At 40.3% G+C, this 25,307-nt stretch overlaps 1 protein-coding gene across 2 annotated transcripts in view; it reads left to right on the top strand.

Annotated features, from left to right (window-relative positions):
- Window positions 1–20,198: 20,198 nt before the first annotated feature.
- SP4 (Sp4 transcription factor) overlaps window positions 20,199–25,307 on the top strand; it is a 69,686-nt gene continuing 64,577 nt past the window's right edge. The window contains exons 1-3 of one of the 2 annotated variants that reach the window (XM_061197701.1): window positions 20,199–20,226; window positions 20,636–20,757; window positions 21,289–22,831. In XM_061197701.1, the coding sequence (XP_061053684.1) occupies window positions 20,220–20,226; window positions 20,636–20,757; window positions 21,289–22,831 (1,672 nt within the window). In that variant the 5' untranslated portion in view covers window positions 20,199–20,219. Of the gene's footprint in view, window positions 20,227–20,635; window positions 20,758–21,279; window positions 22,832–25,307 lie in introns of both variants that reach the window. The other variant, XM_061197700.1, reaches the window with a different exon arrangement.

Genomic DNA, 25,307 nt, shown 5'->3' with positions numbered 1-25,307 from the left:
GAGGGATTTTTCTAATCCGTTCACAGCAAGAATTGTTTGAAATAAACCTAATGTGAATATTAGAAACATTTCATGAACTGTTGGCTTAGGCCTTAAATTGGGGGATGGGGAACAATGTCATTCATTATCTTCAGATAATGACAGACGATAACTCCAAATGGCATTTTTAAAACCTCTTCCTTATGACTACTCAAATCTTGTTAGTCCTTCAATTTAGCTGTCATTAATTACACAACCTCGATATACCAGTGCTTTATATACATTTTCATTTAGATTTTCCCAAACAGTATAGAGATCATCACCTCCATTTTACAGAAGAAGGAATTAAGGCTCAGAGAGGTTAAGTCATTTGCCCAAGGTTACCCACCTATGAAAACACAGAGGCCAGCTAGGAACCCAGGTGAATCTAATTTCACTTCTTCTCTCTTTCTACTCCCTCCATGCTGTCCCATACTTAGCAAAATGATTATTTTAAAACTTAGAAAAATTATTTATTATTTAAAAACAAATTCAAATCTCACATTTATTTGATATCAACTGACTCCCTTGCCATGGATTTACGACAAAGCTAATGAAGCTTAAGTTTCAAAGATTCCTCATTTATAAAAATGCCTTCCAAAGGCTCTCTGATTTTTATTCATAATTTTATATTCTTTGTTCTTAAAAAGAGCTCCCCAAACCTGAAAACTCTGGGCTTCGCAAAATCTGGATCTGCTTCTGTTGCTGTCAGATATGTAAATCCTCTTTTCCAACATTCCCAGTAAGGAGTAGTTTAGCCTGTGCTTAAAAATCTCCAATTAAGAGGAGCTCACCACCCCACAGGGAGTTTCATTACAGATAGTTCTAATTCTTCAGAAGTTCTTTTTTTTTTTTTTTTTTAATTTTTATTTATTTATTTTATTTATGGCTGTGTTGGGTCTTCGTTGCTGTGCGAGGGCTTTCTCTAGTTGCGGCAAGCGGGGGCCACTCTTCATCGCGGTGCGTGGGCCTCTCACTATCGCGGCCTCTCTTGTTGCGGAGCACAGGCTCCAGACGCGCAGGCTCAGTAATTGTGGTTCACGGGCCCAGTTGCTCCGCGGCATGGGGGATCCTCCCAGACCAGGGCTCAAACCCGTGTCCCCTGCACTGGCAGGCAGATTCTCAACCACTGCGCCACCAGGGAAGCCCCCAGAAGTTCTTTTTATACTGTGCCGAAATCTACCTCCTGACAACATGCACTTATTGATTGTAGCTCAGCCCTCTGAAACCACATAAAGTAAACCTAATCCCTCTCCATCTAATGCATCTGAAAGTATCTGAAGGCTGTTACAGGACCTTTTCCCAAATCATCCTCAGTGCTTACAACTTTTCCTCAGTTCTTCCATCCTGGCCCACCTTCTCCTCCAGTTGTTGATGTCCTTTCTTAAAGAGCATTCCATGTTTGGCTTGACTGACAGAGAGCAAAGCAACCCGCTTGCTCTATTTATTTGTTGAGGACGTTGCATTTATCTCTGTGGGAAATGATCATTGCTATTATATTTGGCTCACTGTTGCAGCTTGCCCAATTGTGTTGTGCTCATATTTTGCTTCCTGCCCCAGATGTCAGTGTCCGGAGAGATGCTTCCTATTCTTCATGTGGTGATGTCATTCACATCACATGATCTGTCAGGGGGTGGATTTGGCAGGACTTAGCAAGAAGGCTTTCTGGCACATTGCAGACAAGTGCTACAGAAAGATAGCACACCTACAGCTGTCCTTGCATATAATACCACCATGTCAATACCCCTTGGCAGGTGTTACCTGCTCCATGATCACACTCTTAATCTAAGTTTTCTCAGGCCACTTATCATGCTTGGGAAAAAATCTGTATAGGAAGAGCTCATTGAACAGCATAATTATGATGGTTTCCTTTTTCATCACGTTTGCTATTTATATTCTTTTCTACATGAATTCCTCTCAACCCTTTTGCTTTGTTATTTTTTTCTTTTTCCCCTAGTATTCCCTTTGTCCTGTCTAGAAGCTCATCATCTTCTCTGATGATGTAGGGATAGAGAAGCACCCCAAGCCCATGCATCTTCCATGCTGAGGGAGCACATCCCCTTTGGAGGGTAGCCAGACAGTGTGTTCCCTGCAGGTTTCAGCTTTGCTACTCTCTTTGCCCCACCTCTCCCCAGACTCATCTTGCACATCACCTTATATCTACCAAAGAGTCCCTCACATCTCCCTTATGCCCTTTCCTTTTGTTGGGCAAACTCCTCATTCAATCTTTTAGGTAGAGAAGTTAGTAAACTTTGGAGTTCAGATTCTTTTGGAGGTAAGTTGGAGGCTTTCTTCTCCATTAAATTTTAATTAAATTGCTTTCTGTAAGATTCATAGCAAATTGCTGTAAGAAATTAAATACAGATTCTGAGACCCAAAAGGGCCACTGATGACCCCAGAAGCTATTATTTGCTCATGAAAAGCACCTTTCACTCCTTAGTTTGTTCACTACATGTTAGAACTAGGAGGCTAGCAAAATGAAGACTTAATTTTCATGAAAGATAATAAAAACACTGTGAACCAGAGAGGAAATAAATCCAAATTAATTATTAAATACCTACCATGTAGATTACCTCATGTAACCTTCCTAAAATCCTATATGGTAGGAATTATTATGTAGATTTTACATAAAGATGAGGAAACTCAGAGCAGTTAAGTAACTTGCCTGGGAGCTAAGATGGGAACACTTGTTTGCCAGGTTCCGAAGCACACAGTGCTCATCCTACTTGACCTCACTCACTCTAGAATGGCTATCAGCCAAGCTGCATGAACTCCATTATTGATCTTCTTCATCAATTTGCATTATTATAGCTCCACAAGAATCTGGGTAAGCAGGAAGAGTGGTGGCTTGACCAACAAGAAAGCAACCCTGAACAATTTAAAACATGTGCTGGATTCCACATCCCTCCCCTCTTCTTTATTTTTTTATTGAAGTATAGTTGATGTATAATATTATATAAATTACAGGTGTACAACAGAGAGATTCACAATTTTAAAGTTTATATACCATTTATAGTTATTATAAAATATTTGCTATATTCCCCTTGTACAGTATATTCTTTTTTTTTTTTTTAAATCTTTATTGGAGTATAATTGCTTTACAATGGTGTGTTAGTTTCTGCTTTATAACAAAGTGAATCCGTTATACATATACATATGTCCCCATATCTCTTCCCTCTTGCGTCTTCCTCCCTCCCACCCTCCCTATCCCACCCCTCTAGGTGGTCACAAAGCACCAAGCTTTTCTCCCTGTGCTATGCGGCTGCTTCCCACTAGCTATCTATTTTACGTTTGGTAGTGTATATGTGTCCATGCCACTCTCTCACTTTGTCCCAGTTTACCCTTCCCCCTCCCCATATCCTCAAGTCCATTCTCTAGTAGGTCTGCATCTTTATTCCCATCTGGCCCCTAGGTTCTTCATGACTTTTTTTTTGTTTTTGTTTTTTAATTCCATATATATGTGTTAGCATACGGTATTTGTTTTTCTCTTTCTGACTTACTTCACTCTGTATGACAGTCTCTAGGTCCATCCACCTCACTACAAATAACTCAGTTTCGTTCCTTTTTATGGCTGAGTAATATTCCATTGTATATATGTGACAATGTATTCTTATAGCTTGTTTTATGCCTAATAGTTTGTACCTTTTAGCCCCCTACCCCTATCTTGCCCCTCCCCCTTCCCTCTCCCCACTGGTATAGTTTATTTTGTATATCTGTGAGCCTGTTTCTTTTTGTTACTTTCACTAGTTTGTTTTCTCTTTTAGATTCAACACGTAAGTGATATCATACAGTATTTGTCTTTCTCTGTCTGACTTATTTCACTTACCATAATGCCTTCCAAGTCCATCCATATTGCTGCAGGATGGCAAAATTTCACTATGTTTTATGGCTGAGCAGTATTCCACTTCTTCTTTATCCATACATCTGTTGATGGACACTTAGGTTGCTTCTATATCTTGGCAATTGTAAATAATGCTGCTGTGAACATCTTTTTGAATTAATGTTTTTGTTTTTGTTTTTTTTCGGATATATACCCAGGAGTAGAATTGCTGGGTTATATGGTAGCTCTATTTTTGGTTTTTTTGAGAAGCCTCCATACTGTTTTCCACAATGGCTGCACCAATTTACATTCACACCAACAGTGTATGAAGGTTTCCTTTTCTCCACATCCTTGCCAACAGTTGTTATTTGTGTTCTTTTTGATGACAGCCATTCTAACAGATGTGAGGCGATATCTCATTGTGGTTTTAATATGCATTTCCCTGATGATTAACCATGTTGAGCATTTTTTCATGTACCTGTTGGCCATCTACATTTCCTCTTTGGAAAAATGTCTATTCAGGTCTTCTGCCCATTTTTTAATCGGTTTGTTTTTTTGATATTGAGTTGTGTGTGCTGTTTATATATGTTGGATATTAAACCTTTATCAGTCATATAATTTGCAACTATTTTCTCCCATTCAGTAGGTTGTCTTTTCATGTTGTTGGTGGTTTCCTTTGCTGTGCAAAAGCTTTTAAGTTTATTTAGGTCTTATTTGTTTATTTTTGCTTTTATTTCCTTTACTTTAGGAGATGGATTAAAAAAATAGTGCTGTGATTTATGTCAAAGAGTGTTCTGCCTTTGTTTTCTTCTAGGAGTTTTACAGTGTCTGGTCTTACATTTACGTCTTTAATCCATTTTGAGTTTATATTCGTACATGGTGTTAGAGAATGTTCTACTTTCATTCTTTTACATTAGCTGTCCTGTTTTCCCAGCACCACTTATTGAAGAGACTGTCTTTTCTCCCTTGCATATTCTTGCCTACTTTGTCATAGATTAATTGACCATATGTGCATAGGTTTATTTCTGGGCTCTCTATCCTGTTCCATTGATCTATGTGTCTGTTCTTGTGCCAGTACCATACTGTTTTGATGACTGTAGCTTTGTAGTATGGTCTGAAGTCAGGGAGTGTGATTCCTCCAGCTCTGTTCTTCCTTCTCAAGATTATTTTGGCTATTGATGTCTTCTGTGTTTCCATACAAATTTTAAAATTATTTGTTCTAGTTCTGTGAAAAATGCCCTTGGTATTTTGATAGGGATTGCACTGAATCTATAGATTGCCTTGGGTAGTATGGCCGTTTTAACAATATTAAGTCTTCCAATCCAAGAACTTGGTTTATACCATATCTTTAAACTTTGAATTCACTCTTAGATAAAATGGCCATTTGTTCTCCTGAGCCCTGTTTGGCTAATATACTTAGACTCAGGATTTGGTGTTATCACAAAACAGAGTAGCCTCAGTATATATAATTGCTCTGATATTAGAAAGAAGGACTGAAACTAAAACCTAAAAACTAAAATCTTCGGCATTGAGAGAAATTCTTAGATATCTGGTTTTGAGTTGATTCATTTAGTTATCTTAAGAGTGTTAGTATGAGTGTTTTAAATGTCCAAGGGAGCCTTTTGGACAGTTTGGAACAATAAATTTATAGATTTTTGGAATTTTAATTAACATTGAATTAATTAAACTCACAATTTTTTTTTCTCATGGCTTCATATCCAGTTTTCAAATCTTCTTGGTCAATTTTTAACTCTAGAAGTATTTGAATAAAATAAGAAAATTACTTTTACCTGATATTTGATTCATGCTCTATTAATCTCAAAGTAAACATATGAAAATTTTCTAAAAATCTCATATAGGAAATTAATTTAAATTCATTAAATATTTCAAACCATATTCTTAAATTTAATATAATTAATTTTTCCAAACATTTAAAATGCCTGAAATGGCAAATTACAGACCTAATATGCAAGTGACATTTACAAAACAGCTATTAGTTTTTGGAGTTAGGAAGAGCTTTGCTTTCTCTGAGAAACTGGCATTTTTCAACTTTCTGATAATGAGAAGTATAGAGCCAATCGTGTTTCTTTATTTGCTCTTGCGCTAGAAAGCTTGGAGTCAGAATTAAAACTCAGATGAAACATAATCTGTTGACACTGTTGGTGGTCATATTTGTTTTCCCCTTTTCATTTTTAAATTTAAATTTCACTATTTTATTACATATGATTCAGGTCCTTGTGAAAATTGTTATCAATTAAATAAGGAAATAGATCTGAATAATATTATTACTACCTGCCCTCAGGATATTTGAGAGAATCTACAACCATCATTAAAAATCAATGCCTGCAGCTGCTAGGGAGAATGACTCTTTATAATACGTGGGGTGCTCCCTCAGGTATACATGCCTCTACCCTCACTGCTGGTGAATTTGATAGTCTATGTTTTATTTCAGACCGTTCCAAATATCTTCCAAATTTGATAAGAAAAAAATTATTCCAGCAATTGTGCTGTGACAGAGTAATTTTATTTGTATAGGTCATGTACTGAAACTCTAAAATTCATTGACTCAATAAATATGTATTGAATGCTTACCATGGTCCAAGCACTCTGCCAGGCATTTAGGATTATGCGTGTAGAGGGACAGGGGAGGGGTGGGGTGTGGAGGAGTAGGGTGTGGGTGGGGAGACAATAATCTAGTCCTATTCTAGTGGAGAAAACAATTCTACCTCGACAGTACAAAAGGTACCTTATTCCTGTATATAACGATATTTTAATGAACTCTGAAAAGCATTCATTTAGGTTGATATTATCTTTATGAAATAGGGTTCAGGGTATATTATACAGAATACATGGAAAAATACCAAAGAGAATAGATTGGAAAAAATATTTTAGCCATACAAATGACAAACAAAGGCTTAATATTATCATATACATTGAGCTCCTTGATTGATAAGAGAAAGGCAAATAATACTATAGGAAATTAGAGGCAAGGGTAGGAGTGAGCAATTTGCTGCAGTAAAAATCACATGCCACTAAGCAAATGCAAAGAGGCTCAAGCTAGCAGTCAGATAAATACACTCTTCACCCATCAGATCTGCAATAATTTACAAGGTCAGGAATAATCAGTGCTGGTGAAATTATAGGGAAATGAGCACTCATACTTACCAGGGAAATATATGAAATAAAATTACTTTTTTGTACAGTAATCTTACTGTATGTATTAAAATTTTAAATATGCGTGCACTTAGTGTCAGTAATCCCACTGTTGGAAATCTTTCCACTAAAATAAAAATGCTAACATAAAAGAATATATTTGCAAGTAGCAGTACAAGTAAGTTTATTGCAAATTATTTATGGTAGGGTGAAAACAGTACAAACTTGAGTGACTATTAATAGGGATAATTTTATGAATAAAATATATCCATACCATAGAGTAGTAAATTATACAAAAATAGTGATTTTGATTTATATTTTTTGACCTGGAGATATGGCCATTATATGTTACGGTTAAAAAAAAGCAACTTTGCATAAATATATCTGTATGTTCAAGTATGTGTGCGTGTGTGTACCAAATTTTACATTAACAAATTATAAAACACATTATAAATTTGTGTAAGCCAGATAAAAGTGAGAAAGTATTTGCCAATCAGTTATTAGTAGTAAATTTAATGTTTGGAATAGAGGTAGGTTAAAACAGAATTTTTAGTTATTTATATACCTCTGGTTTGGTTTGTTGCAACTAATGTATCTTAGCAATAATATTAATAATAATGACAAAAATCATAGGTAGCATTTGATGAGAGTTTACCACATGCCAGACACTATCCTAAGAACTTTTTTCTTTTTTTCTTTTAAAATTCTTATTGCACTATAATTGCTTTACAGTGGTGTGTTAGTTTCTGCTGTATAACAAAGTGAATCAGCTATACATATACATATATCCCCATATCTCCTCCCTCTTGCGTCTCCCTCCCACCCTCCCTATCCCACCCCTCTAGCTGATCACAAAGCCCTGAGCTGATCTCCCTGTGCTATGTGGCTGCTTCCCACTAGCTATCTGTTTTACATTTGGTAGTATATATAAGTCCATGCCAATCTCTCACTTTGTCCCAGCATACCCTTCCCCCTCCCTGTGTCCTCAAATCCATTCTCTACGTCTGCATCTTTATTCCTGTCCTCACCCTAGGTTCTTCAGAACCATTTTTTTTTTTTTTTAGATTCTATATATATGTGTTAGCATACGGTATCTGTTTTTCTCTTTCTGACTTACTTCACTCTGTATGACAGACTCTAGGTCCATCCACCTCACTACAAATAACTCAATTTCGTTTCTTTTTATGGCTGAGTAATATTCCATTGTATCTATGTGCCACATCTTCTTTATCCATTCATCTGTCGATGGACACCTAGGTTGGTTCCATGTCCTGGCTACTGTAAATAGACCTGCAGTGAACATTGTGGTACATGACACTTTTTGAATTATGGTTTTCTTAGGGTATATGCCCAGTACTGGGATTGCTGGGTCCTATGGTACTTCTATTTTTAGTTTTTTGAGGAACCTCCATACTGTTCTCCATAGTGGCTGTATCAATTTACATTCCCACCAACAGTGCAAGAGGGTTCCCTTTTCTCCACACCCTCTCCAGCATTTATTGTTTGTAGATTTTTTGATGATGGCCATTCTAAACAGTGTGAGGTGATACCTCATTGTAGTTTTGATTTGCATTCCTCTAATGATTAGTGATGTTGAGCATCCTTTCATGTGTTTGTTGGTGATCTGTATATCTTCTTTGAAGAAATGTCTATTTAGGTCTTCTGCCCGTTTTTGGATGGGGTTGTTTGTTTTTTTGATATTGAGCTGCATGAGCTGCTTGTAAATTTTAGAGATTAATCCTTAGTCAGTTGCTTCATTTGTAAATATCTTCTCCCATTCTGAGGGTTGTCTTTACGTCTTGTTTATGGTTTCCTTAGCTATGCAAAAGCTTTTAAGTTTCAATAGGTCCCATGTGTTTATTTTTGTTTTTATTTTCATTTCTCTAGGAGGTGGGTCAAAAAGGATCTTGCTGTGATTTATGTCATAGAGTGTTCTGCCTATGTTTTCCTCTAAGAGTTTTATAGTGTCTGGACTTACATTTAGGTCTTTAATCCATTTTGAGTTTATTTTTGTGTATGGTGTTAGGGAGTGTTCTAATTTCATTCTTTTACATGTAGCTGTCCAGTTTTCCCAGCACCACTTATTGAAGAGGCTGTCTTTTCTCCATTGTATATGCTTGCCTCCTTTATCAAAATAAGGTGATCATATGTGCATGGGTTTATCTCTGGGCTTTCTATCCTGTTCCATTGATCTATATTTCTGTTTTTGTGCCAGTACCATACTGTCTTGATTACTGTAGCTTTGTAGTATAGTCTGAAGTCAGGGAGAGTGTTTCCTCCAGCTCCGTTTTTCTTTCGAAAGACTGCTTTGGCTATTTGGGGTCTTTTGTGTTTCCATACAAATTGTGAAATCTTTTGTTCTAGTTCTGTGAAAAATGCCATTGGTAGTTTGATAGGGATTGCATTGAATCTGTAGATTGCTTTGGGTAGCAGAGTCATTTTCACAATGTTGATTCTTCCAATCCAAGAACATTGTATATCTCTCCAGTTTTTTGTATCATCTTTAATTTCTTTCACCAATGTCTTATAGTTTTCTGCATACAGGTCTTTTGTCTCCTTATGTAGGTTAATTCCTAGGTATTTTAATCTTTTTGTTGTGATGGTAAATGGGAGTGTTTCCTTAATTTCTCTTTCAGATTTTTCATCATTAGTGTGTAGGAATGCTAGAGATTTCTGTGCATTAATTTTGTATGCTGCTACTTTACCAAATTCATTAATTAGCTCTAGTAGTTTTCTGGTGGCATCTTTAGGATTCTCTATGTATAGTATCCTGTCATCTGCAAACAGTGACAGCTTTACTTCTTCTTTTCTGATTTAGATTCCTTTTATTTCTTTTCTTCTCTGATTGCTGTGGCTAAAACTTCCAAAACTATGTTGAATAATAGTGGTGAGAGTGGGCAACCTTGTCTTGTTCCTGATTTTAAAGGAAATGGTTTCAGTGTTTCACCATTGAAAATGATGTTGGCTGTGGGTTTGTCATATATTGCCTTTATTATGTTGAGGAAAGTTCCCTCTATGCCTACTTTCTGGAGGGTTTTTATCATAAATGGGTGTTAAATTTTGTTGAAAGCTTTTTCTGCATCTATTGAGATGATCATATGGTTTTTCTCCTTCAATTTGTTAATATGGTTTATCACATTGATTGATTTGCGAATATTGAAGAATCCTTGCATTCCTGGGGTAAACCCCACTTGATCATGGTGTATGATCCTTTTAACGTGCTGTTGGATTCTGTTTGCTAGTATTTTGTTGAGGATTTTTGCATTTATGTTCATCAGTGATATTGGCCTGTAGTTTTCTTTCTTTGCGACATCTTTGTCTGGTTTTTGTATCAGGGTGATGGTGGCCTCATAGAATGAGTTTGGGAGTGTTCCTCCCTCTGCTATATTTTGGAAGAGTTTGAGAAGGATAGCTGTTAGCTCTTCCCTAAGTGTTTGATAGAATTCGCCTGTGAAGCCATCTGGTCCTGGGCTTCTGTTTGTTGGAAGATTTTAAATCACAGTCTCAATTTCAGTGCTTGTGATTGGTCTGTTTATATTTTCTATTTATTCCTGGTTCAGTCTCAGAAGGTTGTGCTCTTCTAAGAATTTGTCCATTTCTTCCAGGTTGTCCATTTTATTGGCATAAAGTTCCTTGTAGTAATCTCTCATGATCCTTTGTATTTCTGCAGTGTCATTTGTTACTTCTCCTTTTTCATTTCTAATTCTATTGATTTGAGTCTTCTCCCTTTTTTTCTTGATGAGTCTGGCTAATGGTTTATCAATTTTGTTTATCTTCTCGAAGAACCAGCTTTTAGTTTTATTGATCTTTGCTATCATTTCCTTCATTTCTTTTTCATTTATTTGTGATCTGATCTTTATGGTTTCTTTCCTTCTGCTAACTTTGGGGTTTTTTGTTTTTCTTTCTCTAATTGCTTTAGGTGTAAAGTTAGGTTGTTTATTTGAGATGTTTCTTGTTTCTTGAGGTAGGATTGTATTGCTATAAACTTCCCTCTTGGAACTGCTTTTGCTGCATCCCATAGGTTTTGGGTTGTCATATTTTCATTGTCATTTGTTTCTAGGTATTTTTTGATTTCCTCTTTGATTTCTTCAGTGATCTCTTGGTTATTAAGTGGTGTATTGTTTAGCTTCCATGTGTTTGTATTTTTTACAGATTTTTTCCTGTAATTGATATCTAGTCTCATAGTGTTGTGGTTGGAAAAGATACTTGATATGATTTCAAATTTCTTAAATTTACCAAGGCTTGAATTGTGACGCAAGTTATGATCTATCCTGGAGAATGTTCCATGAGCACTTGAGAAGAAAGTGTATTCTGTTGTTTTTGGATGGAATGTCCTATAAATATCAATTAAGTCCATCTTGTTTAATGGACCATTTAAAGTTTGTGTTTCCTTATTTATTTTCATTTTGGATGATCTGTCCATTGGTGAAAGTGGGGTCTTCAAGTCCCCTACTATGACTGTGTTACTGTCGATTTCCCCTTTTATGGCTCTTAGCATTTGCCTTATGTATTGAGGTGCTCCTATGTTGGGTGCATAAATATTTAAAATTGTTATATCTTCTTCTTGGGTTGATCCCTTGATCATTATGTAGTGTCCTTCTTTGTCTCTTGTAATAGTCTTTATTTTAAAGTCTGTTTTGTCTGATATGAGAATTGCTACTCCAGCTTTCTTTTGATTTCCATTTGCATGGAATATCTTTTTCCATCCCATCACTTTCAGTCTGTATGTGTCCCTAGGTCTGAAGTGGGTCTCTTGTAGACAGCATATATACAGGTCTTGTTTTTGTACCCTTTCAGCCAGTCTATGTCTTTTGGTGGGAGCATTTAATCCATTTACATTTAAGGTAATTATCGATATGTATGTTCCTATGACCATTTTCTTAATTGTTTCGGGTTTGTTATTGTAGGTCTTTTCCTTCTCTTGTGTTTCCTGCCTAGAGAAGTTCCTTTAGCATTTGTTGTAAAACTGGTTTGGTGGTGCTGAATTCTCTTAGCTTTTGCTTGTCTGTAAAGGTTTTAATTTCTCCATCAAATCTGAATGAGATCCTTGCTGGGTAGAGTAGTCTTGGTTGTGGGTTTTCCCTTTCATCACTTTAAATATGTCTTGCCACTCCCTTCTGGCTTGCAGAGTTTCTGTTGAAAGATCAGCTGTTAACCTTATGGGGATTCCCTTGTGTGTTATTTGTTGTTTTTCCCTTGCTGCTTTTAATATTTTTTCTTTGTATTTAATTTTTGATAGTTTGATTAATATGTGTCTTGGCGTGTTTCTCCTTGGATTTATCCTGTATGGGACTCTGCATTTTCTGGACTTGATTGACTATTTCCTTTCCCATATTAGGGAAGTTTCAACTATAATCTCTTCTAATATTTTCTCAGTCCCTTTCTTTTTCTCTTCTTCTTCTGGGACCTCCTATAATTCGAATGTTGGTGCATTCAATGTTGTCCCAGAGGTCTCTGAGACTGTTCTCAATTCTTTTCATTCTTTTTTCTTTATTCTGCTTTGTGGTAGTTATTTCCACTATTTTATCTTCCAGGTCACTTATCCGTTCTTCTGCCTCAGTTATTCTGCTACTGATTCCTTCTAGAGAATTTTTAATTTCATTTATTGTGTTGTTCATCACTGTTTGTTTGCTCTTTAGTTCTTCTAGGTCCTTGTTCAACGTTTCTTGTATTTTCTCCATTTTATTTCCAAGATTTTGGATCATCTTTACCATCATTACTCTGAATTCTTTTTTAGGTAGACTGCCTATTTCCTCTTCATTTGTTTGGTCTGGTGGGTTTTTACCTTGCTCCTTCATCTGCTGTGTGCTTCTCTGTCGTCTTATTTTGCTTAACTTACTGTGTTTGGGGGTCTCCTTTTCGCAGGCTGCACGTTCGTAGTTCCCGTTGTTTTTGGTGTCTGCCCCTAGTGGCTAAGGTTGATTCAGTGGGTTGTGTAGGCTTCCTGGTGGAGGCGACTAGTGCCTGTGTTCTGGTGGATGAGGCTGGATCTTGTCTTTCTGGTGGGCAGGACCACGTGCGGTGGTGTGTTTTTGGGTGTCTACAATCTTATTATGATTTTACGCAGCCTGTCTGCTAATAGGTGGGGTTGTGTTCCTGTCTTGCTATTTGGTTGTCATAGGGTGTCCAGCAGTGTAGCTTGCTGGTTGTTGAGTGGAGCTGGGTCTTAGCATTAAGATGGAGATATCTGAGAGAGCTTTTGCCATTTAATATTAGGTGGAGCTGGGAGGTCTCTGGTGGACCAGTGTCCTGAACTCGGCTCTCCCACCTCAGAGGCACAGGTCTGACACCCAGCCAGAGCACGAAGACCCTGTTAGCCACACGGGTCAGAAGAAAAGGGAGGAAAAGGAAAGAAAGAAAGAAAGAGAGAGAGAGAGAGAGAGAGAGAGAGAGAGAGAGAGAGGGACAGAGGGAGGGAGGGAGGGAGGAAGGAAGGAAGGAAGGAAAGAAAGAAAGAAAATAAAAAGAAATAAAATTATTAAATAAAAATTTAAAAAATTATTAAACATTTTAAAAATTAAAAAGTAATTAAAAAAAAAGAAAAAAACAAGAAAGAGGAGAGCAACCAGACCAAAAAACAAATCCACCAATGATAAGAAGCGCTAAAAACTATGCTAAAAAAAAAAAAACAAAACACAGACAGAACCCTAGGACAAATGGTAAAAGCAAAGCTATACAGACAAAATCACACAAAGAAGCATACACACACGCAGTCACAAAAATAGAAAAAGGAAAAAAATATATATATATATCTATATATAAAAAAAAAGAGAGAGCAACCAAATCAATAAACAAATCTCCCAATGATAATAAACTCTAATTACCAAACTAAGATAAACATAAAACCAGAAACCAGGCAGTCGCATACAGCAAACCCCAAGTCTACAGTTGCTTCCCAAGTCCACCGCCTCAATTTTGGGATGATTCATTGTCTATTCAGGTATTCTATAGATGCAGGCTACATCACGTTGATGGTGGAGATTTAATCCGCTGCTCCTGAGGCTGCTGGGAGCGATTTCCCTTTCTCTTCTTTGTTCGCACAGCTCCTGGGGTTCAGCTTTGGATTTGGCCCCGCCTCTGCGTTTAGGTCACCTGAGGGCGTCTGTTCCCGCCCAGACAGGATGGGGTTAAAGGAGCAGCTGATTCGGGGGCTCTTGCTCACTCAGGCCTGAGGCAGGGAAGGGTATGGAATGCGGGGCGAGCCTGTGGTGGCAGAGGCCAGTGTGACGTTGCACCAGTGTGAGGCGCGCCATGTGTTCTCCCGGGGAAGTTGTCCCTGGATCACGGGACCCTGGCAGTGGCGGGCTGCACAGGCTCCCAGGAGGGGAGTTGTGGAGAGTGACCTGTGCTTGCCCACAGGCTTCTTGGTGGCTGCAGCAGCAGCCTTAGCGTTTCATTCCCGTCTCTGGTGTCCGCGCTGATGGCCGCAGCTCGTGCCCGTCTCTGGAGCTCGTTTAGGTGGTGCTCTGAATCCCCTCTCCTCACGCACCCCGAAACAATGGTCTCTTGCCTCTTAGGCAGGTCCAGACCTTTTCCCAGACTCCCTCTTGGTAACTGTGGCACACTAGCCCCCTTCAGGCTGTGTTCACGCAGCCAACCCCAGTCCTCTCCTTGGGATCTAACCTCCGAAGCCCGAACCTCAGCTCCCAGCCCCCACCTGCCCCGGCAGATGAGTAGACAAGTCTCTCAGGCTGGTGAGTGCTGGTCGGCAGTGATCCTCTGTGCGGGCATCTCTCTGCTTTGCCCTCTGCACCCCTGTTGCTGTGCTCTCCTCTGTGGCTCTGAAGCTTCCTCCCCCACCACCCCCCCCCCCCCCGTCTCCACCAGTGAAGGGGCTTCCTAGTGTGTGGAAACTTTTCCTCCTTCACAACTCCCTCCCCGAGGTGCAGGTCCCGTTCCTATTCTTTTGTCTCTGTTTTTTCTTTTTTCTTTTGCCCTACCCATGTACGTGGGGAGTTTCTTGCCTTTTGGGAAGTCTGAGGTCTTCTGCCAGCGTTCAGTAGGTGTTCTGTAGGAGTTGTTCCACATGTAGATGTACTTCTGATGTATTTGTGGGGAGGAAGGTGATCTCCACGTCTTACCTCTCTGCCATCTTGAAGGTCTCCCCGCTATCCTAAGAACTTTTAATCTCATTTGATTCTTGACAAGGAATGAGATGGTAATATTATCATCTTTGCCATTTTATAGATGAAGGAATGAGATTCAGAGGGGATAAAGTCACTTGTACAAGGCTGCACTTTTATTAGCAGACGAAAATTTAAATCCAAGTGTTGGATTCCAGTGCTTATACTCTTTAAACAAAAATCCAATGTGAGATTCCTTTACTAACAAAAAACATAATAAATTGAGCATATGGAATCCGCATGCTTTGGAAAGTTACAACTGCAAACACACCAGGCATTTGTGCTCTATATTTAAAGATATTTAATCACTAATTTTACCTATAGTCTTAAGAAAATTAATTTATCTATGTCTCAACTTCTACACTGACAAAATATCTTTTGTTCTGTGGCAACAATGAGCCTCATAATATTCCTTTACTTACATAAATTGATTTAAATGTTGAATAGGTGTTTATACTATGTCCCATTAACTGCCAATAGCTATTAATTATGTTCTGTGAATTAACAATAAATGTTACTGGGTTAAAATCATAAACTTTATTCATTTAAAAATTGTGAATTATCAATAAATCTTCTGAAGTACATGAACAATCCATGAAAGACCTACGTGCATATGAGGAACAGTAATGCTATCAACTCTTGCTGGAGAAATAAAAGCAATCTGACAGTCTATCTTTACTACTTGACAGTGTTGGTTACAAACATTATTTGTAAGTCTTAAAAGGCCTACACATGTACAGTCACCTCTTTTACCTATTTCAATATATGATGCCTTATATCTGGGTCCCAATTATATTACAATTAAATTTCTAAAACTTTCTCTGCTTTTTGAAAACAGTTATTGTTGGTATTTAAGGAATTTATTTTTTTTAGTATGATTTAGTAAACTACCAGGGTTTTATTATGATAGGGATTATGCATGGTCTCCTAGATATAGAAATGAAGCTACTGTCCTAAATGAAATATGTTCACTGAGCTTGTATCTAATTCCTGGTTGGCTATACTCTCAGTTAATACACTTTGGAGCAGAGGTGGATGTTAAACTTTGATCTTTCTCTGTTTTGTGGCTTCTCCAGAACTTCTGTTTTCTGCTTCCTAAAGCCAAAATGAAGCCGTTTCACAATTATTTCAACAAGTAGCTTGCTGATGGAGACACTCAAAATTGGTCCCTTTTTCCATTCAAGTCACCTGTTATGTCCGGGCCTAGTTTCTTCTCCTGTACTATTAAGTATTCTCTGGAACTGCTTCTATTACATTCATTCATAAACATATTTAGTAAAGTCTTACTAAGTGTATCCTTAGCATTGTGGGGGATTAAAAGCCCTGGCCTTTTGCCCTCAAAGGGCTAAGGGCTTGCACTGGTGCAGGGGAGCGGGGGGCGGGGGGAGCATTGTGGTTTCAGTATGATTACCTGAGCTTTCAAGACCTGTTGACTGAATGAATGAATGGTCAATTGAAAAATGCCAGGTCCTAGAAAGTGGGGACCAGGAGATAGCTTATATCTGGAAGAAACCTGTGAAAAATTCCAGCAGCATTCTTCCAAATGTAGACTGGGAGTTAATTTAGGTATGCAGAGCAATGCACAGGAAATCTACCTAGATTCTAGACTTGTTCTACAGTGTAATTAGAAATAAGAACTTTCTGCTCCACAAAGGTGGGAGGGAGAAAAAAAAATCCCAAATTTTGGGTTGCTCCTACAGTTTTTTTCTTTTTTAAAGGGAGGAGAGAGGGAAGAGTAGGAAGACGATTTTTTCTTGAAGCTTTGTTTCAGTTAACATAATTCGTTGATATTCAACTAATACATATTGATATGTCTCTAAAAGCTGTTACCGCTGAACAAATAACTAGTGTCCAAGTCCCCTCCCTACACCCAACATTGTTTCCTCACCCTCTGGAGCTCTCCTCAGCATCTACCAGGGCAATGCTGGCGGCCTCTAGGATACTGTTAAAGCATCGAGGCAGAGTTTGATCTGTCAGTGCTCAATGTCGTTGTTAAATAGTTTGAATAAAAATGCTCATTTCCTGTGTGTGTGTGTGTGTGTGTATGTGTATACGTATCAGGTAATGATATAAACTATATTTATTCCTGTGGGTTATGATTTTAAAAGTTTGAAAGCCACTGTTCTATGGCCAATATGCATGTAGGAGGGAATCCTCTGGGAAGAAACCACCCTCGAAGACTTGAGGCTGAGAATTTTGTTGAATTTATATTTACACTTACCTCTACGGCAAATGATACTGGCTTTCTACTTCTATGGTGATATCCACTTCTTAAATTAATTATGTTAGAAATAAGGTAAATTGGTTTAAAGAAAAACATTAAGTAAATCATAGTATAGATGGTATATAGCTTAACTTAGGAAGGTGGGGTAAGAATGACTGTAATTTTGGAACTATCTTATCTAGCTAAACCTTCTGTTAAATACATAAAATGATGGTGCCTGAGAAGTGATTAATTTAGGTCACCTGCCCCAGGTTTCATCAACCAGGATAGACTGACTCTTAACACAGGGACTTGAAGTCTGTATCACACCCAGACAACTTTGTCACAAACTATTTCACTATGGGCCCATTCATCCTTCCTAAAAATTATTTATTCTCCCCTAAGAGGGCTACATTACCTCTCCCCTTTCCCTAAGATGATATTTAAGTCCGAATTCTAAGACACCTTAAGGAGTTATTCATTTTACTGTGGATATCTCACATGTATACTTGAGGCATACATGTTAATAACATGGTTTTTTCTCTTGTTAATCTTTGACTTACTGGGGGGAGGGGCATCTCAGCTAAAAACTCAAAAGGGTAGAGGAAAAATGATTTTTCCTCCCCTACACTATGTTTCACGAATTACCAGTATTACCACTTATCTATAGGGTGCAGAATATTTAGGACACTTTTTAGATCCACACTGAATGGATACACGTTCTTTTTTTAACCCATGTTCAGAGCCAGTGACATTGCCCCTCTGAGGCAGGTTTTGTAAGATAAGAAAAACTACAAGGAATGCCCCAATTCATAAGACTGCAAAATGTCTTCCTTCATTCATCATAGTGAACTGGGGGAAAAAAAAAAAAAAGACTGGAGGATAGACAGTATATCTGTAAATGCAAGAAGCTCTTTTGAGCTTTCTATATTGTATATGATGGGGGAAAAGCAGGTTATTACGGATCTTAGGCTCATTTTTTAAGGGGTAGACAATACTATTTAATTCTTTATTCGAATTGCTTTGTCTTGCTGCACTGCTGGCTTTGTCATCAGCCAATGTTGCAATTACTTTAACAAGCAAAGGAAATGCCAGTCAAGTGCAGCACCTGGGACCTCCTCACCCTTGCAGCATGTAAGGCCTCCGGCATGAGAGAAAAACGCTCAAGGCTGTGTGTGGAGCCCATGTAAAAAGGGAGCGGATGGCTGTGAGCCTCGGTGTGTAAGGGCGCCTAGTCCCCAAGGCCAGTGTTTACATTAGCAATTCACTTCCACCTTTGGTACGTTTAATCAGGCGATTATTACATTGCATGGCATCATCCTGACTTCAGGACTTTGGAGGAAAGCTGGGTCAGGAGATTGTTCAAGTGCTTTGTGCAGCCAGATGTGAATTCCACCTGCCCAGAAGCTTATGCTGAACCGTGATCAGGGCTGGCCCAAATGGAGCTGCGCTGTTCTTCCACTCGAGAATCTTATGAGACCCATAGAGTGAGAAGTCCGACAAGCACGCGGGCTATTCGGCAAAACCCAACGCAACCTTAGAGGGCGGGTCATTGCTCTGCTCCAGCAGCCAGCCAGAGACAAAAAATAAAATGGAAGATCTTTCTCTGAGGGAAAGCAGGCCTCGGATCTGAAACACGGGGCCTGAGGGAGGGAGGTGAGCAAAGAAAGGAAAGGCGAAGGCGCCGCTCCAAGAAGCCGGGTTCATTCAAACCCGGAGGACAGCAAACCCCGCCTCCCCACGCCGCCACCCGCTCAATCGCCGAGCGCTCCGGGTGTGAGCTCGCCCTGCGGGGAGCGGCTTGGAGCAGAGGAGGCGGTGGTAGAGGTGGTTTGGGCAGCTCTGCGCGGCGGATAGGCCCAGGCAAACAACACCCATTCCCCCTCCCCCTCGCTCAGTTCAACTCCCACTCGGCCCCGGCCACGCCCTGCCGCCACCGCCCCCTCGGGCAGCTTTCCGTTCGGCTGCCAGGCCTCGGTCGGGGGCGGGAGGGAAGGCGGTGCCTTGGAGGGGCCGCTGCGGCCACAGCAAACTACAAGGGCCGACAGCCTTTGCGGCAGCGCCCCGCCCTCTTTCTCCCACCACTCAGCGCGCGTCACCTAGGCGCTCAACCAATGGGGACCGAACCAGGGAAAAAGGGCGCCCGGGTCCGGATGCGCCTCAGGAAAGCCATGCTCCCTGCGCGGGGGCAGCGGGCAGTTCACCGGGTTCGTCGAGTCGTCGGTGGCTCGGACGCTGCCTCGTCCGCTCCTCTCGCTTCCCTTGAACGAGAGCCCTGCTTTTTTTTTTCGTGGCAATTCCAAGGGATGCTGGAGCCGGCTTTTGAGGGGAGGGCGCTGGGAAATGAGTAGGGGGCGGGATATCCTGAGACAACAAGTTTGGCTGTATGGAGGGCCTACCGGCAGCGCGCCTGAACTAGAACGCCGAGAGAACGAGCGCCGGAGTAGCCACGGGAGGAAAAGAAAAGCTGCTGAAAGAATAACCCTGAGAAAGGGGGTGGAGAGAAGGCGGCCCCAGCGCCCCGGCCCCCGGCAGGTCGGCGGCCAATCCGCTGGGGGAAGGGGTGGAGAGTCGGCGGCTCCGGCAGGGAGAGGCCGAGGGGGGTGGGGAGTCGGCCGGGCTCGCGCCGCCCTGGCCCCGCCCCCGGCCCGCGCCACCGCCCGCGCGGCGCGCCGCAGCTGTCAATCAAGGGCGAGTCAGCAGGGCTCGGGCGGAGAGAGGAGCTGCTACGCCACAGCCCAGCGGCGGCCATTCGCGGAAAAAGAGGCAGAGCCTGTGCCAGCTACAGCCTCCTCCGAGCCACCGCGGGCGGGCGGGACCGGCCTCTCCTCCCGCCTCGCCCCCACCCCCACCCACCTCTATCCCTGTGTCTCCGTCTGAGGGTTTGTCCTGTTAATGCGGGATGAGCGGTACGTATTCTCCACCCCCCTCGGTCTCCTTCACCGCCTCCCTCCCTCCCTCCCTCCCCAGACCCTGCTCGGTTCTCCCCCCTCCCCCGGGGCCGCTGAGATGCTTTAAGGGGAGGAGGAGAGGGAGGGAGGGAATCAGGGGGAGGGAAGGAGGGTTGTGTTTTGTCTTAATGTCTGAGAGAGAACAACCTTCTGGGTGTTGCTCTGGAGCCGATGGGTCGGGTTTCAAACCACGTTTTGTGATATCCCCCTCCTCCCTTCCCTCCTTCTCCCCCACCCCTTGCCGGTGTGCGTGGATCGCGGGTTTATGGAGATTAATGTTCGGGGGGAGGGGGAGGAGAGGAGAGGGGGAAGGCGAATAATAATAATCCTAATAACCTGTTGTCGTGTATGGGGGTGTTTGTTGCAGATCAGAAGAAGGAGGAGGAGGAGGAGGCGGCGGCGGCGGCGGCAGCGGCGATGGCTACAGAAGGAGGGAAAACCTCTGAGCCAGAGAATAACAATAAAAAACCCAAAACCTCAGGCTCCCAGGTAAAAGCAAACATATAAAAAAAAAAAAAAATTCATCACGAAACATAAGGGGAAAGGGGAGTTATGCCCTTTAAATGCCCAGAAGTGAAGAACAGAATAAAAATGTCTTATCCAGTCAAAGCATCTTTCTGAGAGTGAGGAAGTTAAATTGTAAATTCATAAAGATTTCACATGTTTGGGATATCGCTGTTTAAAATTCCACCAGGAACGAACTCAGACTGTAAGAAAAAGGTGTGTATTCTCCCAAGGGCATTTTGAGTTTAGGAAAATAACACTTCAAGAAAGTTTGTTAGAAATGTCCTTTTATTTAAACTTTATAGTGCGGGATCTGCTTCCTTATTCCTATATCTTACTGCTTTTGTTAATATTTATTTTGATTTTTGCTACTTCCTGAGTAAGTTCTGAAATGTAGAGCTGTCAAAATAAATAAATAAATAAATAAACCCTTCCCAGCTACTGGCCTTCACTAAATCCGCCCACTTTTCTTTTCCCCCCTCTCCTTTACCATCCCATTTTGGGTAGGACTCTCAGCCCTCTCCTCTGGCTTTACTGGCAGCTACTTGCAGCAAAATAGGGACTCCTGGTGAAAATCAAGCAACTGGACAACAACAAATCATTATAGACCCAAGCCAAGGATTGGTGCAACTTCAAAATCAACCACAACAGCTAGAACTGGTAACGACACAACTTGCTGGAAACGCTTGGCAACTTGTTGCCTCCACTCCTCCCGCTTCAAAAGAAAATAACGTTTCTCAACCAGCTTCTAGTTCATCTAGTTCTTCCAGCAGTAATAACGGGAGTGCATCTCCCACAAAAACTAAATCAGGTAATTCTTCCTCCCCTGGTCAGTTTCAAGTCATACAAGTACAAAATCCAAGTGGTAGTGTACAGTACCAAGTGATTCCACAACTTCAAACAGTGGAAGGCCAGCAAATTCAAATCAATCCAACTAGTAGTTCATCTCTACAGGATTTGCAGGGTCAAATTCAGCTCATTTCTGCAGGTAATAATCAAGCTATACTCACAGCTGCTAACAGGACAGCTTCTGGGAATATTCTTGCTCAAAACCTGGCGAATCAGACAGTTCCAGTCCAAATTAGACCTGGTGTCTCAATACCACTGCAATTACAGACCCTTCCTGGTACTCAGGCTCAAGTTGTAACAACCCTACCAATTAACATTGGAGGAGTGACTTTAGCTTTGCCAGTGATAAACAGTGTGGCCGCTGGAGGAGGGACTGGGCAGGTCGGCCAGTCTGCTCCTACTACTGATGGCGGGACTTCCAATGGGAGTCAGTTAGTTCCCACACCCACCACCACTGCTTCTGCCAGTACTATGCCAGAATCGCCCTCCTCCTCCACTGCCTGCACAACCACTGCATCAACATCTCTGAGCAGCAGTGACACGTTAGTGAGCTCAGCAGATACGGGCCAGTATGCAAGCACGTCAGCCAGTAGTTCTGAACGCACCATCGAAGATTCTCAAACGCCTGCTGCTACTGAGTCTGAAGCCCAGAGCTCCAGTCAGCTTCAGTCTAATGGAATACAGAGTACACAGGATCAATCAAATTCTCTTCAGCAGGTGCAAATTGTAGGCCAGCCTATCTTGCAACAGATCCAGATCCAACAGCCTCAGCAACAGATAATTCAGGCTATTCCACCACAGTCATTTCAACTCCAGTCCGGGCAGACGATTCAGACCATCCAGCAGCAGCCTTTGCAGAATGTTCAACTTCAAGCAGTAAATCCGACTCAGGTGCTTATCAGGGCTCCAACTTTAACACCTTCAGGGCAAATCAGCTGGCAAACTGTACAGGTTCAGAATATTCAGAGTCTTTCAAATTTGCAAGTTCAGAATGCTGGGTTATCCCAACAATTAACCATCACCCCAGTGTCTTCAAGCGGTGGCACAACTCTGGCTCAGATTGCTCCCGTGGCTGTTGCTGGCGCCCCAATAACTTTGAATACTGCCCAGCTTGCATCAGTGCCTAATCTTCAGACAGTGAGTGTTGCCAACCTGGGTGCTGCGGGCGTTCAAGTGCAAGGAGTTCCAGTTACAATCACCAGTGTTGCAGGTAAGTCAACTGCAATCTTTTCTCTCTGGTTGTTAATAACGGTTGGTTATTGTTTTTCCTTGCTAACTCAGATTTGATGTAAACCTCTGAGGTAAACAGATAATCATAAGGAAACTAAAATACCCGGGAGTATTACACTCAGTACCGTGACTGTGTAATCATCACTGTGACCCATTCACATTCATACTATTCAGCATTAGGTTTTATGTGTTAAATTCGTTGGAGAGTTTTATAAAATTATTCTTCTGCGGAGCAAAACGTCCTGATTAGAATCATAATTTTTTGTAATTCAGAGACCAAATTTGTGTACACTTGAACTTTCCTGAAAGAACCCTAGTCAAAATGATGTTTATATTTTCTTTAAGGGAAAGTGGGTTTAAGGCTGAAATAATACAGTTATGAGTCTGTTACAGTTTTAATGCTAGTGTATGTTACTCCTCATCCTTCCGCATCTTGTTGCCCGTGCTTTTGCGTTTTATTACACGGTGTTGTTTTAAACTAGATATTGATGCAGTTGAGAGAGAGAATTTTGAGTTGCAAATTGTTTCATTAACTTTTATGTCTACTTTTCTGCTAAAACCAGGATTTGAGTGAATAGTCCTTCACTTATAAAATTATAGTTAAGTAAAATCTGTGATGGTTATGTTATTTATAGGTGTTTTTAGTGTGAAGTTGGTGGAAGGCAATTAAAAACAGTAAACTGTCAATAGTTTGAATTTGTTGTAGTAAGGTCGTTTTAAAATCAGTTATAAAGCAGTTATTTGTTAATGCATGTAAATAGATACTTCTGAAGTATTTGGAAAACCAGTCTTATTAAGTATTTTAATCATTTTGGACCAGTCTTTTTTCATCTAATGCCTTTTGTTTTCTAGTAATTAAATACTTTTCATTTGATTATGAAAACCTAGTTGTGGTTTTGGTGCCTTTGATACTTTAAGACCTCTTTAGTTAAATTATTTCTGTTTTGATAATCTGAAATGAATAAGCATATCACTTTTGAATGACCTTTCTTGAAACAAGTTTCAGATAAATTATGCTAGGGTTCTTGTTTTACAGTTACTACCTAAAGTAGATGTATATATTTAAAATTTGGAAGTTGTCAGATAGAGCTCTCTGATTAGGAAGAACAGAGGTAACTTGTTTTAGTTAGATACCCGTTGATTCTAAACCAGAGGTATCCAACAGAATTTTCTGTGATGATGGAAATGATCTATATTTGTTCTATCCTGTATGTTAGCCACTAGCCACGTGTGGTTATTGAGCACTTAAATTGTGACTAATGCAACAGAGGAACTGAATTTTTAATTTTACTTGATTTTCTTTCATTTTAATTTAAATAGCCACACATGGATAGTGGCTCTTGTATTGACAGCACAGTAACATAGTCAAAGAGCGTTTTGAGTGTGGTACATTTTCCCCTAAGACTATTACAGCACAATTGTATGTGTGTTTCTGTGGATTACAGTCCTTACCTTGCTTTGTTTCTACTCTTTTTCTAAACATTGACAATAAATTAAGTATTTCAGAAAAATGTCTGTTTTGGGTGGGTTGAATGACAATTTGTATTGTCAAAGCAAAATTTATTTCATTTATATTTCATCTTGCCTTTTAAGCATTAGTTAGTGAATTATGAAGAGAATTGAATAATTTATAATTTAGGTTAGAAATAGTCAGTTTTTCTGTTCTTTAATTGACATCAATTACGACCCAGAGTTTTTCCTTTGCCTGTTGTGAGGGTAAGCCGGTGTAACTGAGAGTATGATCTTCTGACTGCCTCAGATTCACTTGAATGATACATTATGGTAAATGCAGGATCCATTTGCTGGAACTGTAGTTTTTGGGGGGTGTGGTCAAGGAATCTGCCTTTCAAACAAACTGTCCAGGTGATTGTAAATCTCATTTAAGTTTGAGAACCAAGGATCAAGTCATCCGCAATGAACTATACGGCAAAATTCGGAAGTGATGGATTTCGAGCCTAGTTCGTAAGTGCCTCAGAGGGTGGATTTCTCTGGCAAGTACCATTTATAGTTTTCATTCCACAAATATATATTGACTAGCTATGTGTTGAGCACTCCCAATAGGTGTGTTTAGTTCTGCATTTTCAGGGATAATTTTTTTATTTAAAGAGTTTATATGGTTTGGGGGGCCCTTATGTGTATGAGGAAATTTGAACTTTATGTAGTTGGTTTTTTTCTCCTGAAACCAAAGATTTTAAATTTTGTTGATGTTCTAATACATATGCTCTATCGTTTAAGAAGATAGCCATGTTACAAAGACCAGAAATGTACCCCGATTTCAACAACTCTGTGCAGTTAATCTGGGTCTGGTTGTTTGCAGATTTTACTTTACTTCCTGGCATAATAGGTGTTTGACAAATGTTTGCTGGATTAAGGTATAAATGGTGATGGAGAAGATAGCAATTTGGAATTGGGAGCAGCACCCTGGAGTGGTTTTAATGAAGCTAAGGAATTAACTC

The sequence above is a fragment of the Eubalaena glacialis genome, chromosome 8, assembly GCF_028564815.1.
Source record: "Eubalaena glacialis isolate mEubGla1 chromosome 8, mEubGla1.1.hap2.+ XY, whole genome shotgun sequence".
Taxonomy (NCBI): domain Eukaryota; kingdom Metazoa; phylum Chordata; class Mammalia; order Artiodactyla; family Balaenidae; genus Eubalaena; species Eubalaena glacialis.
Note: the sequence above shows the minus strand (reverse complement) of the source record. Positions and strands in the feature narration are given on the sequence as shown.